The sequence below is a fragment of the Dermacentor albipictus genome, unplaced genomic scaffold, assembly GCF_038994185.2.
Source record: "Dermacentor albipictus isolate Rhodes 1998 colony unplaced genomic scaffold, USDA_Dalb.pri_finalv2 scaffold_21, whole genome shotgun sequence".
Taxonomy (NCBI): Eukaryota; Metazoa; Arthropoda; class Arachnida; order Ixodida; family Ixodidae; genus Dermacentor; species Dermacentor albipictus.
The window spans coordinates 5,135,577-5,149,699 of NW_027225575.1; the positions used below are offsets into that span (position 1 = coordinate 5,135,577).

General features: G+C 43.1%; 1 protein-coding gene across 1 annotated transcript in view; it reads left to right on the forward strand.

Annotated features, from left to right (window-relative positions):
- Positions 1-11,554, forward strand: part of crb (cell polarity complex component crumbs) — a 308,733-nt gene extending 297,179 nt beyond the window's left edge. Inside the window, exon 27 of the mRNA XM_065452373.1 lies at positions 1,262-11,554. Within this exon, the coding sequence (XP_065308445.1) occupies positions 1,262-1,489 (228 nt within the window). The 3' untranslated portion in view covers positions 1,490-11,554. The remainder of the gene's footprint in view (positions 1-1,261) is intronic.
- The last annotated feature ends 2,569 nt before the right edge of the window (positions 11,555-14,123 follow it).

Consider the following 14,123-nt stretch of genomic DNA (forward strand, 5'->3'; position numbering starts at 1 on the left):
AACAGCAAAAAGCTGGGTAGCGAATGTCGAAGCAGGTAGGCCTAGCGTTGCTGTGGTGGTGGCCACCTGCTGCGGCTGCCACCGGATCTGTGCATGAGAGCGCCTGTTCAGAGCAGCGAGATAATCAAAATCACAGTGGTGGTGGCTTCGATAATGCCATTTCGGGCCTTCGGTCATGGAAAAGAGTCTGGAAAGTCGGACGGCGAAGAGTTTTTGCATCCGAAATTTCAGACATGCTTATACGTTGACTCTATGGGGCACGTGGCGGTGCCGGTGCCACGGAGGCGTCAGAATTATATCGGGCATGTTTGAAAATGGGCGTGCGGAGAATTGGTCGTTGTATGTGTCAGATCAGTCTGTTTACATTTCATTTGTGTGTGGGCTGCACTTGAGAAATTGGGGCCCAGATTTATGAAGAAGTAAAAAAAAAAATAACTGTGGCCCTTATATGAGAATATACGGTAGTTCTGCTTTCATATTGGAGCATTCAAGGGAAATTTGCGCACCTTGGGAAAGTGCACATGGCATTCTTTGCCATCCCGTGAGAGGCCATCATAGTAATCCCCCCCCCCCACTTCCCCTTCCATCACCATATTATTCTAATTCAGTGCAGGAGAATATTTCTAGTGTGTACACAGCATTAATGGAGGCAATAAATGTGTAGGTGTGCAACTTGACAGCATGAGACTGTGCTCTGTTGAAGTCTTGACTATAGCCATTGTTATATTTGGCCTTGTTGCACTCTTCTCCATGACTTTTTTGTGCTCTACAGCTTGTTTTGAAACACAGAAAGTCTATCGCTGTGGGTGCCAAATCTTTTTGATAATGCTAAAGAGTGTCTCCTTCATAAAACCTGCTGTCTTGCAGATTGAAGCCATTAAGCAAGCCTACAAGAGAAGCTGCGCTGCTTTCATTATGTCTGTTATTTCATGAAAGCCAATTTAGCTGTAATGTTATGGCTGATTAAATGGCAACTCTTTCTATGGAGCGCTTTTATTTTCTAGTTTTTTTTTGTGTGTGTGTATGCGTGTGTTTCAACATGATCATTTTGCATGCATTTTCTGTTGATGTTATGTGAAATCTGAAATTATGTGCACTTCACCAGACATTTTCGTGGTGTGACCATCCTTGAACACCTTTGAAAGCAGCAGGCTGTGGCGATACAGGCAACTCTATGTTTCAATGCACTCGCTGGCAGTACGGCACATGTTATCAATGAGGTAAGTGCTTTCTTTCACACTCGTCTCACTGCTTTTCACAGGTGAGCAGTGCCTCGCTGGACAGCACAGATCTGAAGCTGGTGATTGGCCTCACGGTGGCATGTGTGTTCCTGCTGGCATTCATTGTGGGGGCTACGGTGTTCCTGCGAATGGCCAAGAAGAAGCGTGCAACCCGGGGCACCTACAGCCCAAGCAACCAGGAGATGTTTGGTGCGCGCGTCGAGATGAATCCCGTGATGAAGCCTCCACCTGAGGAGAGGCTGATATGAGGGGGATTAACAGACAGTGGTTTTGTTCCTGCCTACCGCTGGTGGTGCGGCGGTGGTGGTAGTGGTGCTGCTGTGTCCCTGTGCTAACTTCGCTTCACTTTGAACGGCGCGTCTACTTTGAGACAGGTCCTATTGGTCCAGAAAAAGACTATGTTGCGGTCTCTTGGAGTGAAGGCATGACACTTCATTCACTATGCATGTCTTTGTGCTGGGAAGGCATTGTTGAATTGTTCCACGTCTGCACACCTCTGGCAACAAAGTTCCAGCCTGGCTTTCTTTCACTGAACTTATGAACTGAGGCAGTGGGGCTCTTTATGTGATGCAATATGAAGTTGTCTGTTCGCTTAAAGACCAATATTTCTTTTTCCTAGAATTTGAGCCAGGGTGTTTCTCCTACTTGTCAGTCTTAGTTCTGAGACCATCTTTACCACAGTTTTATCACCATGTCTCTGCAGATGTGATTCCATAATTTTGTTTTCTTGTGACCACGCAACTGTACTGGCTTGCACCTTTTCTTCTGAGAGCAGGCATGTTACTTTTTCTTTTTTTGTTTCCTTCAGGAAAGGTTTTCGTTTATTATGACGAAACTATTGCTTATGCAGAAGCCTCTGCTGTGTGGCTGTTTTACTCATTTTGAGTAACTCCTCAATCCTAGCAATGACAACTTCAAGTGTCAGTGCCGAGTTTGCCTGTCATGCCACCTTTGAATTACTCTGGTTTCATTTCTTACTGGCAGTGATAAATGTGCTTCTTTTTTGTGCGTGTACAGAACACCCTTCGATGCATCATTGTCTCAAGTGGTCAACTTTGGCATGACTTTCATGCCAAGAGTTCCATAACACCAAACTTTTCTGGCTTGAGAGTCAAGTTGAAGATAGTGACCTTCGTTTTTCGTGTTGCTTCGATACTGATGTCACCACTGCCATAATAGTTATTTTGTCGCTATGGCAATGGCATTGTGATCCCATCAGCACCACATTGCCTTCTCTTCAAGCCAAGCACATGTGCCTGGAGCCCTAGAAGAGCAGCTACGACCACCAGCACCATGGGACCAAGTGTGTTTGTGCTTTATTTTTCTTTTAAAAGTTTGTCGTGACTGATGTGCTGTGGGATGTGCATATTAACAGACTACATAACCTGCGACAAGGTTTTAGCTGTTGGACTGTGGAGGGTTCTTGGGATGCACGGCAACTCAAACTCAAGATGAGTTGACAGTGTGCAGAAGACTGACGAAATGTTTTGAACTCTGCCACATGCTTTCTCAGACGTGAGTTCCTATGGTGCTATGAGCAGTGAGTTGCATTGCCTTTAGTGCAAAATGCAGACATCGCTGTCAACGCCAGGACTCCGGAGTGAAGCAGAGTTAATGGCACATGCAGATCCAAGTTCTGCTGTCCCATTAGCTGCCTGTTTTCTTCGTTACAAACTGGCTGTGCTTGTTTGTGTCACACTTGTTGGAATGAGCCTTCTACACATATTTTCATTGCCTACAAAGATAACTTTTCAGCCAATGCAATGACCCCATGTAAACATGTTGATTTACGCTCTCTTTTCAGAGATGCTGTTAAGGAAGCACTGTTACCTGATACAGAGATGTATGGGTGCATCTTTTCAGATTTATATTTCTGTTCACTGCATGTATAATACTGAGAAAAAGGTTGGATATTACTGATGCGCTTTTCCTCATTCCGTCCAGCACACTCAATGTGCGACTCTTGCCAAAGCGCCTATATGATGTTGGCTTTCTGTAGATACTAATGAAATGCTATCATATGAGATTTATTGTGTACAAAGCAAACCTTATTGTGAAGTATGTGCAACAGCTGCATGCCTTTTGGCATCACCATGCCAGTTACCAAGGCAGCACATTGGATAAAATAGAAATGGCACAAGGCTTTCAAAGTTGTGAAGAACAAAACATCTCAATACACATGACAGAGAAATAGACAAAACAACACAAGCGCTCATGTTGCTTTGCCTGGCTCTTTGTTTTGTGTATTGAGCTGTTTTATTCTTGAAAATGCTACATCTACTGGCCTGAACTTCTGCACTTTGAAGGTCAGTGCAGAGAATTGGAAGCTTTTAGACTTGCTTAATCCAAGTGAGAGGTTGCTAATTTTTATTAAGTTCCTGCAGTCTGCAATTACGCTGCGTGGGAGGTGAGTTTTTAGTTAGCATAACAATGTACTTAGTGTGTATGTCATGGGACTTCTAGCTCAGACATGTAGGGATTAGTGTGGAGACTGGACACACAAGAGTGCTAAAGCCTACACTCTAAATCAACAGCACAAATGAGAGGTAGTTATTGCTTGAGTATTATCTTACAAGGAGACACTAGAATATCATATAGTTTCAACTATGAGGTGTTTTTATGAAATAGTTCATTTGGAGATTGCTAGCACGAAACTACAGCTGGTGATCCTTGGGAAATTTTGTCTTGCTAGAACACCACTTGTGTGGCTTGTCATTTGGGCACCGATTTCCCCTCACTTTTAGCAAAAAAATCCACCAAGGTGTTTACCACAGGTTCCTGCCTCTGTTCAGCAGCATGTTGTCTCAATGCTATGTGTTGGCAATGTGCTACTTCATTCGGAAGGCCACAATTTGTTCTGTCAATTACGAAGGCTAATCGGATGTTATGCCTCATGTTCTTGTATGTACACATTGCCAATAGTGAACACGCAAAGTGTACAGACAAATAACATGCCTCGAGACGCAGCGAGTGTGCTTATTCTAGCATCATTTCAAGATCTTGTCTTTCACCGTCAAAAGTTCAGCACCGAGTAGCAGCAACATTCTTTCAATCAGTCCTTACGGCATCCGTGGATGGTGGCCTGAATTCTGTACAAATTCTAGAATTACAGCCAATTTATGGCCATCTTAAAGATATAGGTGAGCTAGACTGTTTTTCACACTATCAGGCCTTTTACTTGTTATGCAGCAACCCCCCTGATCTGCTTACAGTAAAGGAGAAATCATTTGTTTTTACTTCGAGGACTGTGAAAACAGAGTGCACGCTGACTTATAGTAAGGTGTCCTGTGCTTCATCTTGCTTTCTTTTTCATTTGATCACGCAATAAGGATGCCATTGCAGCAGTTGTGATCAAGAATCTCCTGTTTACAGTTTCACAGTTTGAAACAACTGTGGAGCACTCGTCAAGGTGCAACTAGTTGCTGCTTGCTGTTTGGCTGTAAACGTTGCTCAGGCAGAGGTGATGAGAACTGAGCTGTCGCCCATTTGACATTTGCCTGCTCTTTACGCTGCAGCCTTTCAGTATCGATGCATCATATTCATCCAGTTAAATTGGTGCGATTGTCTCTTGAAAGTCACTAAAAAAAATTCTGGTGCGAGCAACATCGAGAGGGCCCAATGCAGCACATATGCATTTGCAACCTGATATCAGACATCCCACATTTTCCTTTTAATGGGCATATAGTGCACAAACTTCTCAAGCTGATGTGACGACAGCACATTCTATGCTTCTATGTAAAAGCAATCGCATTCACATGCAGCTCAATCTTTGCTTTTGATTTTTGGTCATTGTGCTTTGCTTTTCCCGCTTTTTGTAGGATGAAAACTGAGAGAAAAATATTCCCTCAGTCTGCACTTCAAGGACGTGCTTTGTGGAAACTTCAATGTTTGTTTGCTGCATTGTTACACCCTGACCTGTCAGTTTCAGCATCTACTTGAGTCTCATGCTGCTGGCATACTTTGGGCAATCAGTCTGTAAGTGTTTGTGAAAAAGCACATGTTAGGTGGAGGGGAGAAAACCTTTTTTTCTTTACCAGCTCTAAAGCAGGCCATAATATCCACTTTTATCTTCCTTGTCCTCCATTGGCACAAAGAACTGTCCCGAGTTGAACTCCTGATCCTTTATTTTGCCAAAGATGATGACTGCACTATGAGAAAAAAGGGCATACACCGTGTCCTTCCTTTATTTGTTCTGAGAACATTGTTGCCCATACCTATCACTTGCCCAACAAGCACACCAATTTTATTGGGTCTTTTGTCGGAAGGCACATTTATCAGGTTATGAGTGTGCATGTGTGATAATGTTTGTGCTAGATCCCTGCTAGAGGTTGTCATGCTTCTGTAATTGCTCAGGGAGGTTAACGCTGCAGCATTTCTCTTTTTTGCCTCTTGTCACCATGCATGTGCTTTTGGAACACTTGCCATGTGAAATGTGTTTGGCTCAATTACAACTGCTGCAACATCCCACTGCACCATATGGTTCCATCCCAGTCACCATACGGTCTAAGGCCTCAGTAGTGCCATTGTGTAAAGTGTGTAGCTCGGTCAGCACAGTAATTTATTTTTTTTCCTGACCCAGCTCGTCATGTAAGCAACCACGCGGTGCAGGCCGCCATTGTCTATCCACTCAGGTCTTGTAGGTTATGCTGAGACTGTTGGTGTTTTCAGCAGTTCTGCTTAACATGTTACAATGGCACTAACTGTTCATTTAAGTGATGCAGCATGCCATGTTCACATTTGGCCTGCCTTTTTGAAGAGGCTTGCCTAGCTGATTGCAGTAGCATTACATAAATTCTGTGTAGCTTAAGTCTCTGTGCTTGCAGAACTGCATTGCTTGAAAGCAAGCCGAAGGGTGACTCATAGTACACAACGCAGCTTTTTGTTATATGTGTGTCTTCTTTGTCGTTTCCAAGCAGTGCAGTTCTGTAACCGTCAACCAACTAGCTTGACATTTCTTTTCCTGGGTCCTCGCCTGCACATAAGCTGTGATCACACATTGTGCTTACCAAATACGCTAGCACAGTGGTGCTTCATATTCTGGATATCTCTGGACGTTGGACGGTGGCACACGAATGTGCAGCTAGTGCCTCGTGGTGGCTTACATGCGGTTTGGGTTGGGAAGAGGAGTGATCTTGTCTGCTTGGCGTTGCTCTGATGATGGAAGCAGGAAGTTGTGGTTTGTAGTGCCATGAATGCTGCTGTGTCTGTTGAGCACATTCATGCTTGCTTTCTGGCCAGACCTAATCCCCATGGGTGCGTGTTCATGCACATGTAGTCTGGAATGGTTTGCTTGCAGCTTTTTTCCGATGTTAAGAAACATTTCACGCAGGGCATGGGCTGGACATGAAGATATGAGCCAGATGCTTGCTTACCCATTCGCTACCATATAATACCAAATCCAGTTGTTTTGTTCTCACTGCCGCTGTGCTCACAAATGTGCTAACTCACTCTTAACTGTAGTGCTTGGGGCCCTCTATCTCTGATGTCTGATGTGAAGGTTTCATACCGTGAAAATACTAGCTATGGTGTGATCGTTTATTTTATGCTTTTTAAAGAAATATTTCTATTTACTACAGACAAAAGAACACATTCCACCAGTTTAAATGAATGTGAATGAATGCAAGTTGCATTTCAGTGGCTGAATGCAATGCTTGAATTGTTTATGGAAACTTACTACGGGTGTGTAACTTGTGCATGTTATTTTGTGATTTTTTTTCTTCCCCATATCCTCCAAAGTACACGGAACTCTATTGCTTCCGAAAGTATCGCTGAGCTCGCGGCATGCTTCTGGCAATTTTGCTTTTCTCTTCTGACTAGAAGTTACATTGCCTGTTGGCCAGTGGTATTAGCGTTTTCATATGTAAAAGATTTGTGACATCTAGCTGAAATGAATGGGGCATTGTATTCGAAGGTTAAGCTGCCATGCAGATATACCTTCATGTGCATATTTTAGCAAAACGAAAGTACGCTGTTTTGGTACTTTAAAGAGCAGTTACCATGTCAAACGGCAGTTTTGCCTCATGTGGACTTTAGAACTTGACTGCTTTGTTTTTAGTAAATTTTCTTATTGTGTACCAAATTTGAACAAAGCAATTTGAACAAAGCAACAAGTCATGGTGTATTTCTTTACAAATACAGTGGATGCAAGTTGTGTTTCCCACACACCTTTGTTGCTTTGTGTGCGAGACATGCCAGTTTTTGAAAGTCCATCCCCCTCAACTTCAAGTCTGCCAGAAGCGTGTTCTGTGGGAGTGGCTTAAATTATGATGTCCCCCCAACTCTTATTTTTTTGTGTGTGTGTCCCGAATAAAAGGCCCACCACTTAAGAGCAGTTGTGCAGTATATAAACAAGTGTACCATGTGGATTGCATGTTCTGCACAGATAGAGAGCATGCTTGTATTCATGTTTTGTTGTGTATTTATTCTTTTTTGTTTGTTTCTTTAGAGATGTATGAATGCCTTGCTTGAACCTTGATAGATTCAACCCCAATTGTTGCATTCAGCTGCCAACAAGTGCCTTGATAACTGTAATTTAACTGCCACTGAACTGCTGCACATGTTTCTTTTCTAGCCTCTGTTTGAGTGCACTGAAAGAAAGAAATGTTTTTATATATGCTGTATGCATGGGAATCCTTTAAGCACGTGCCATAGGTTTCCCCTGGGGTACATGTTTGCAGTAGAGTAGCGCTAAGACATCACGCGTTGCAAGGTGCTAGTATTGTGTGTATGCACTTGGGCTCACATTCACGAAGCTGTTTGCATGTAATAACAATCTGTGGTTGATTAGCTGTGCTACCTAGGCTGCTCTTTTATTGGCTGTTATGATTGGCCTGCACATGGGTGCTGATCAATTTAAAAGTGTTTTGATGTGCAAATGGCTTTGTAAATATGGTCCTTGGTTTGTGTCTGTTGCTGGGGTTCGACCAGGTTTGCACAAATGCCACCAGTTGAGAACTGAGCTTGGATGCTCCTTGCGTATAAAAATTGCACATGCATTCACAAATGGAGCTTGGGCTTGGGACAAGCTGGAGTTAGTGCAGCGTGCAATGTGTAGTGCCATTCGCACTGAGGATTATAACGAAGCAATGAGGCATGGGATTGTTGCACCCTGCAAAATAAATGTAGGACTGTATTCTGTAATTGTCTTCTTTCCATTCAATTCTTTCCGTATCATCGGTCACGCCAAGCTGCCACTTCTGGAAATAACATTGTGAAAGCATGTGGACCAATGACAAAGGGCAGACAGATCTTTGAGGGCTCCTCACCAGGCCACATAGCAAATTTTCATTATGCACTGGAAGTAGTTATGTGCCCTCTAAGGAGTGTTCTACAGTGAGAATTTTTTTTAATTAGGTCAATAATGAACCCATGATTTCATGAAGCATGCATCACCACCAACATAAATACTCTCTACACTTGCCCCGTCTAGCTTCTGCAAGCAAAATTTCTTCCCTGTATTCTCCCATACTGGAGCCGGAGGATTGCGGGATGAACACTTCACGGACCTCACTTTTTTTTTTTTTCTCTCGTGTTTTTGCTGAGTGGCACACTTCTAGTGACAGTTTCGCGTGCAAGCTGTTGCGTTTGTCTCGTTTCACGCAGCAGACAATTTTGCACGCTCTACACAAGAACACCTGATTAGCGGTGTAAGTCAGTGCCACGACCACGAGCACTGAGGCAGACGTGAGAGGATGAAAGAGCATGATCGTGGCCCTGGAAAATTGTAGAAAATCGTGTAGTTTAGTCCTCTGTGTGCACGATTGCATGGTGTGGGAACAAATAAACGAAACGGAAGTACATATCTCTTGGTAAGGTACAAAGTAAAAAAAAAGATGCAGACATTCAGTTTGTATGTTGTATGATTTCTCTGAACTTTAGTTCTATTAAAGCAATAGATTAAACAAGTAAACTGATGTGGCCTTGAATAATTCACATGGCACTGAGTGTCATCAATGCACTACCATATACCTAGGCGCACTTGCACGAATGACAACTGTCCGGCTGGCAGCACGGTGCCTGCGAGGAGAAGGGCAAACGGCGTTTGGTTTGAAACTTAAACTCTTTCCATGTCATTTAAGGATGCAATACTTAGAAGACACAATAATTAGCACACATTGTATGCACTGCACTTGTCATACCAAAATGGCCGGACTTGGTGAGGGGCTCTTTAAACATAACCTGGGACTTAATCTGATCTTTTTCATTAAAAATTGAGTTTGATACTGTGGGTGGTTACATAGACTTTAAAGAAGTATCAATAATGATAAATACTTTTTAAATCGTGTTTGATGGAAGAATATTGCACAATATATGTTAAGTTGGTCATGACATGGTCGTCCAAATATTCTCAGTTTATCACTGTAACTGAGAGTGGAGGGGCCAATATGTTTGTACACAGGAAAAAAAACTGGGCTCTCGGCACACATTTTAACCAGAAATATTTATTTGACATCGCTGCATCTAAGTGGCTGCAATAGCGACTGCTATTTTGGCATGCCTTGTGCGACATCAAGAAGTGGGTGACCACTGCCTTGTCGTCTGCTCAAGGCATTCCGAAACCGTATGCATGCTGTGCCAGACTTCTTGCTTCACACACTCTGGCACCCAATGGTGCAGCAAGGGCATTGCCATTGCATTGTGCTCGCAAGTATTTCACTCATGCAATAAAAACAGCACAAACCAGGGGAAGCCTGCAGAATCTTGGGTTGATAATTGAGACTCGCATGCGAAAATGATACTATATGTGTATACTGTGCACATCAACCACGCAGAACACACATTATTTCATCACCCAGCAGTGTTGCCAGACTGCTGTTTGGTTAAAAATAAAATAAAATTTTCTACCACACCGAATGCACTCAAATTTTGCCAGCTTGCTGTGGGATGCAAATGGTTTATCATGTAAGGCACAATTCAAGATAGAAATTTGGCATCATGGTCCCTTTAAGCAACTTGCAGGTTCAAGCTAGTTGTCTTGTACATATTTTCGTCTTCCTTTTTTCCAAATTCTACCTTCGTGCTGATATTCACAATATTGCATCGCATTTGAATAATTTGACTGATGTGACCGAGTTTCTTCTGCTTGCATAAAGCTATGTCTCACAAGTGCAGCCGCGATCAGGTATACTGCCTCTACAGCATCTGTACATAAGCTGCATTTGCTATGCACAGGCCAATAAAGATTAGCTGCAAAGTCAGAGATGCCAATAAAACAGCAGTGGATGTTGACGGACAGAAATTGACGTGGTGGCAGTTCTTTGCAGAAAGTGAAGGCAGGCTGGTCACCCAGATGACATGTCCAGTTTTCTACCCTACACAGGGGTCAAGAAGAGATTGAAAAGGACAGTTGAGCTAGTTAGTACACTCTATATTAGCCAGCTTTGCAGACAACTGAGCAGAGAAAGAAGGAACACAGCATTGCATTGTGTTCCTCTCTTTGTCTGGTGGTTCTCTACCTAGCTTACTTGTGCAGCATGAAGGAAATTTTCTGCACCAAATGTTTTTCCCCTAGTTGAATGTAGCTTTTTGCACCCCATGCTCACTTGTGCAAAGTGCAAAAAAAAAAAGAGAATCTGAGACGGATACTGTACTATGCTTTCTTGAACGCTTCATGCTCACTTACTGATTGGAACAAAACATTCACTAGAAATTATGCATGAAACATTGCAACTATTAATTGACATATTTGTTGATTACATATAGCCAAAAACTTCTCCTTGTTCTTTTTATTGCTTTCACTGTTGCATACATTTGTGAAAGACCTTGGCTTAAACAGAAATGCCAAAGTCTCTAGGTGTGTCATTAAGAACTCATCACTGGCTGGGGCTAGCACAGTTATGGTAGAGCAGTAAAATTTCCCTCACTTGCTTGTCCATGAAGTCTGTCGGGGGCTGTCTGAAAACAAAAACAAAACAAGGAAAATGAGGGACTCAATTATACAAGTATTAGCAAATAGCTTCTGTGCTGTGTGGCAATTGCACAGAAATATGGCATCCAATCTCCCCACTACAACTGTTGCATCACGGTGGCCGAGCACAATGCTCTTGTATTTAGAGAACGAATTCATTCTGGTGCTTATTACAGAAAGGTATATAAAGTGCCTTGCTGCTGCTGCGCAAGAAAACAAATGCGATGCTCCATAATAGTGCTCGGCACAGTCTTTTCAATTTTGCACAACACTGAAAATCTCTTGAACTTTATAACGATGTATAGTGTAGAAAAAAAAAAGGTGTGAAATGTGTGTTGTTTTTCTATGAATTGTGTCAAGCCAAAGGCTTCTGAACAAAATAAAAGGTGAGGCCTCTATAATTCTGCATGATGTGCTTGTTTCGTTTTCTTTTCTTCAAGTGCCTCTGTTCCATATCATTTTGTGCGTCCATGCAAGGTAGTTAGCAAGCTTTTTGTAATGTGGCTTGCAGTCGGCTGTTGTAATGAACAGTATATGCAGTGTCAAGCTGAAAGTGGTAGCTCTGACGAGACTTGTGTATGAGCACCGTGTCACAAATGATTCATTGCTTGTACTCGAATACATTTTCATAGTTTTATAGTGAAACAACTCTCTCTCTCTCCCTCTGTATATATATGTATATATGCAGGAAAGAGACGACGAACCTTTTGGAAGACGTATTTACTTAATGTTTTCGGCTGGTGGACCAGCCTTCGTGAGAGTACAGTAACGCATGAACAACTCATACACAGCTTTAAAAGCACCGTATCAAGAGCAGAGGACGCACTATCTGCGATGACTAGAACTTGCACTGCGCATCATAAATCATTATCAATGACATACATTTTGGAAAACAAAAATGAAATGCAGATGTTTTCAGGATACAATATATACAAACATGACTCTCGGGTAAGTGCCAGCGGTTACCATGATTATGCGTAGTGAAAACGAAATGTCATACATATTGTGGGGTCTGATGTGGGATTCTCACACCGTACTCTTGGGACAAAGGAACGACAACGCAGTAGTGCAAACAATCACAAGGGCATTTATTGCACCTTTCATAGATCAATGCCCGCTAGCCGAGTTGCTATCCACAAACATTCCGATGGGCGCTCGACAAATCTAGAAGTCTGACTCACCGCGACCGAATATGTTCGCCCCATGCTGGATCCCAACGCCTGGTCGTTCGCGTGTATAGTCACGCGAATCGTGGCACGTTCGAAGGCGGCCACGCGAGACGGTCTCGCCGAAGCATCGGTCGGCGCGCGGCACGGCACGTCCGTCCCGCTTGCTTCCCGAACCCCCAAAGTGAGCAAGCGCCTTCCTTTCGGCGCCCAAGTAACCTCGCGGCGTTAGCAGCGCAACGCTCGCGCCATCTCTCGCACTGCGCTTCAACCACATCAACCGCGCGCGCGTCACGCAGGCCACGCGGCGAAGCGGGAGTACAGGAGACGCGCTATGCGGGAAAAACATCAGGGGAGGCGCGAGGGTCGCGCATCCCCACAATATGTAGATACAAAGGCGTGATGTTTAGCACATGGTATCTGTAAGTGCGAGCTCGAATTATCTAAAAATTGAGGTGTTAAGCGTACAACTTCAAGCCGCATACGTCAAAAAGCCACATGTAAGAAAAAAAATGTTGAAATCATACATGTACACTGTGTTAGAAAGTGTATATTTTTGCTCAATCTGAAGTTAGACGGGTTAGTTTTTCTTTGCTTTCATTTATTCCGGACGAGACAGTGTTAAATTTATGAATAAGGTAAGAGACGGGAAGCTCGCGGTCATGGCTGGTGCGGAATCCTGATTCGAGTATGGTTATATTGAGATTGTTAAATGAGTACCCTGGCATGTTAACATGTTTTGAGAGTGGTAGGTTTGGTTGGGATTTGGCGTGCAATCTCTGATTGTTAAAACAGATTCTGAAAGATTATTCAGTCTGGCCTATGTATTGCATGTGGCAAGTGCCGCACTCGAGCAAGTACACTACGTTATATGAATCACAGTCGAAACTGCATGCCTTTAATTGGGAACATGAATTGGCTGGCTGTGCCGGTGGCAGTCAATGTATGTGTTATACGAGAGCAGACTTTGCAACGTGGTTTATTGTAGCGGCTGCAATCGGTTGGGTTAGAAGCAGCGATTTTTGAAGACGTTAGTATATCATCTATGTTTTTCGAACACCTATACACGACACAAGGTGGCTCAGGAAAAACTGCCTTTAACCTGTCTCTTTCAGTGATAATGTTGTAGTGTTTGCAGAATATGCCTGAGAGCTTAGGGTTAGACGCGAAATGTGTGAGTGTCAAATTAGCGACTTTTCTGCCCTTTAGAAAGTCCATCCGGCCGTGTCCTGCCGCTCTGTGTATCGCGTCATTGATCATCTTTTCTGGATATTTACGGTTGAGAAGGTTCTTTTTCAGTTCCTGCAGCAAGAATTAAAATCGTCTTCTTCGGAACACATGCGCTTAAAGCGCTGTGCCTGGCTGTATGGAATCGCGGTCTTGCATATGATGCATGTGGCTGCTTTCAAAATGAAGAAATTGATGATTATCAGTTGCCTTTTGGTAGAGTTTTGTGATTAGGCATTTTTAGGAAATAGTAATACTGACGTCAAGGTAGTCTATAGACGATGGTGAGTGATGATGTGTTAATTTGATAGCGGGTGTATGTCGTCTATCGCTGTCCTTGTCCTTTGCGCTGTACGTTATTTTTGATAGCGGGGTGTGCCTGGTTGAATGTCGCAATGAAGTTTGGGTTCTGTTTCGCTATGTGTCCAAATACAAAATATATAGTTGATATAGTGTTTAAATTAGATAGGTTTTAGTGTTACATTCTTTAGGAACGCGTCTTCGAGCACCCCCATGAAGACGTTTGCATAGTTAGGGCCTATTTTCGTACCCATCGATGTTCCACTAATTTGTCCATAATGA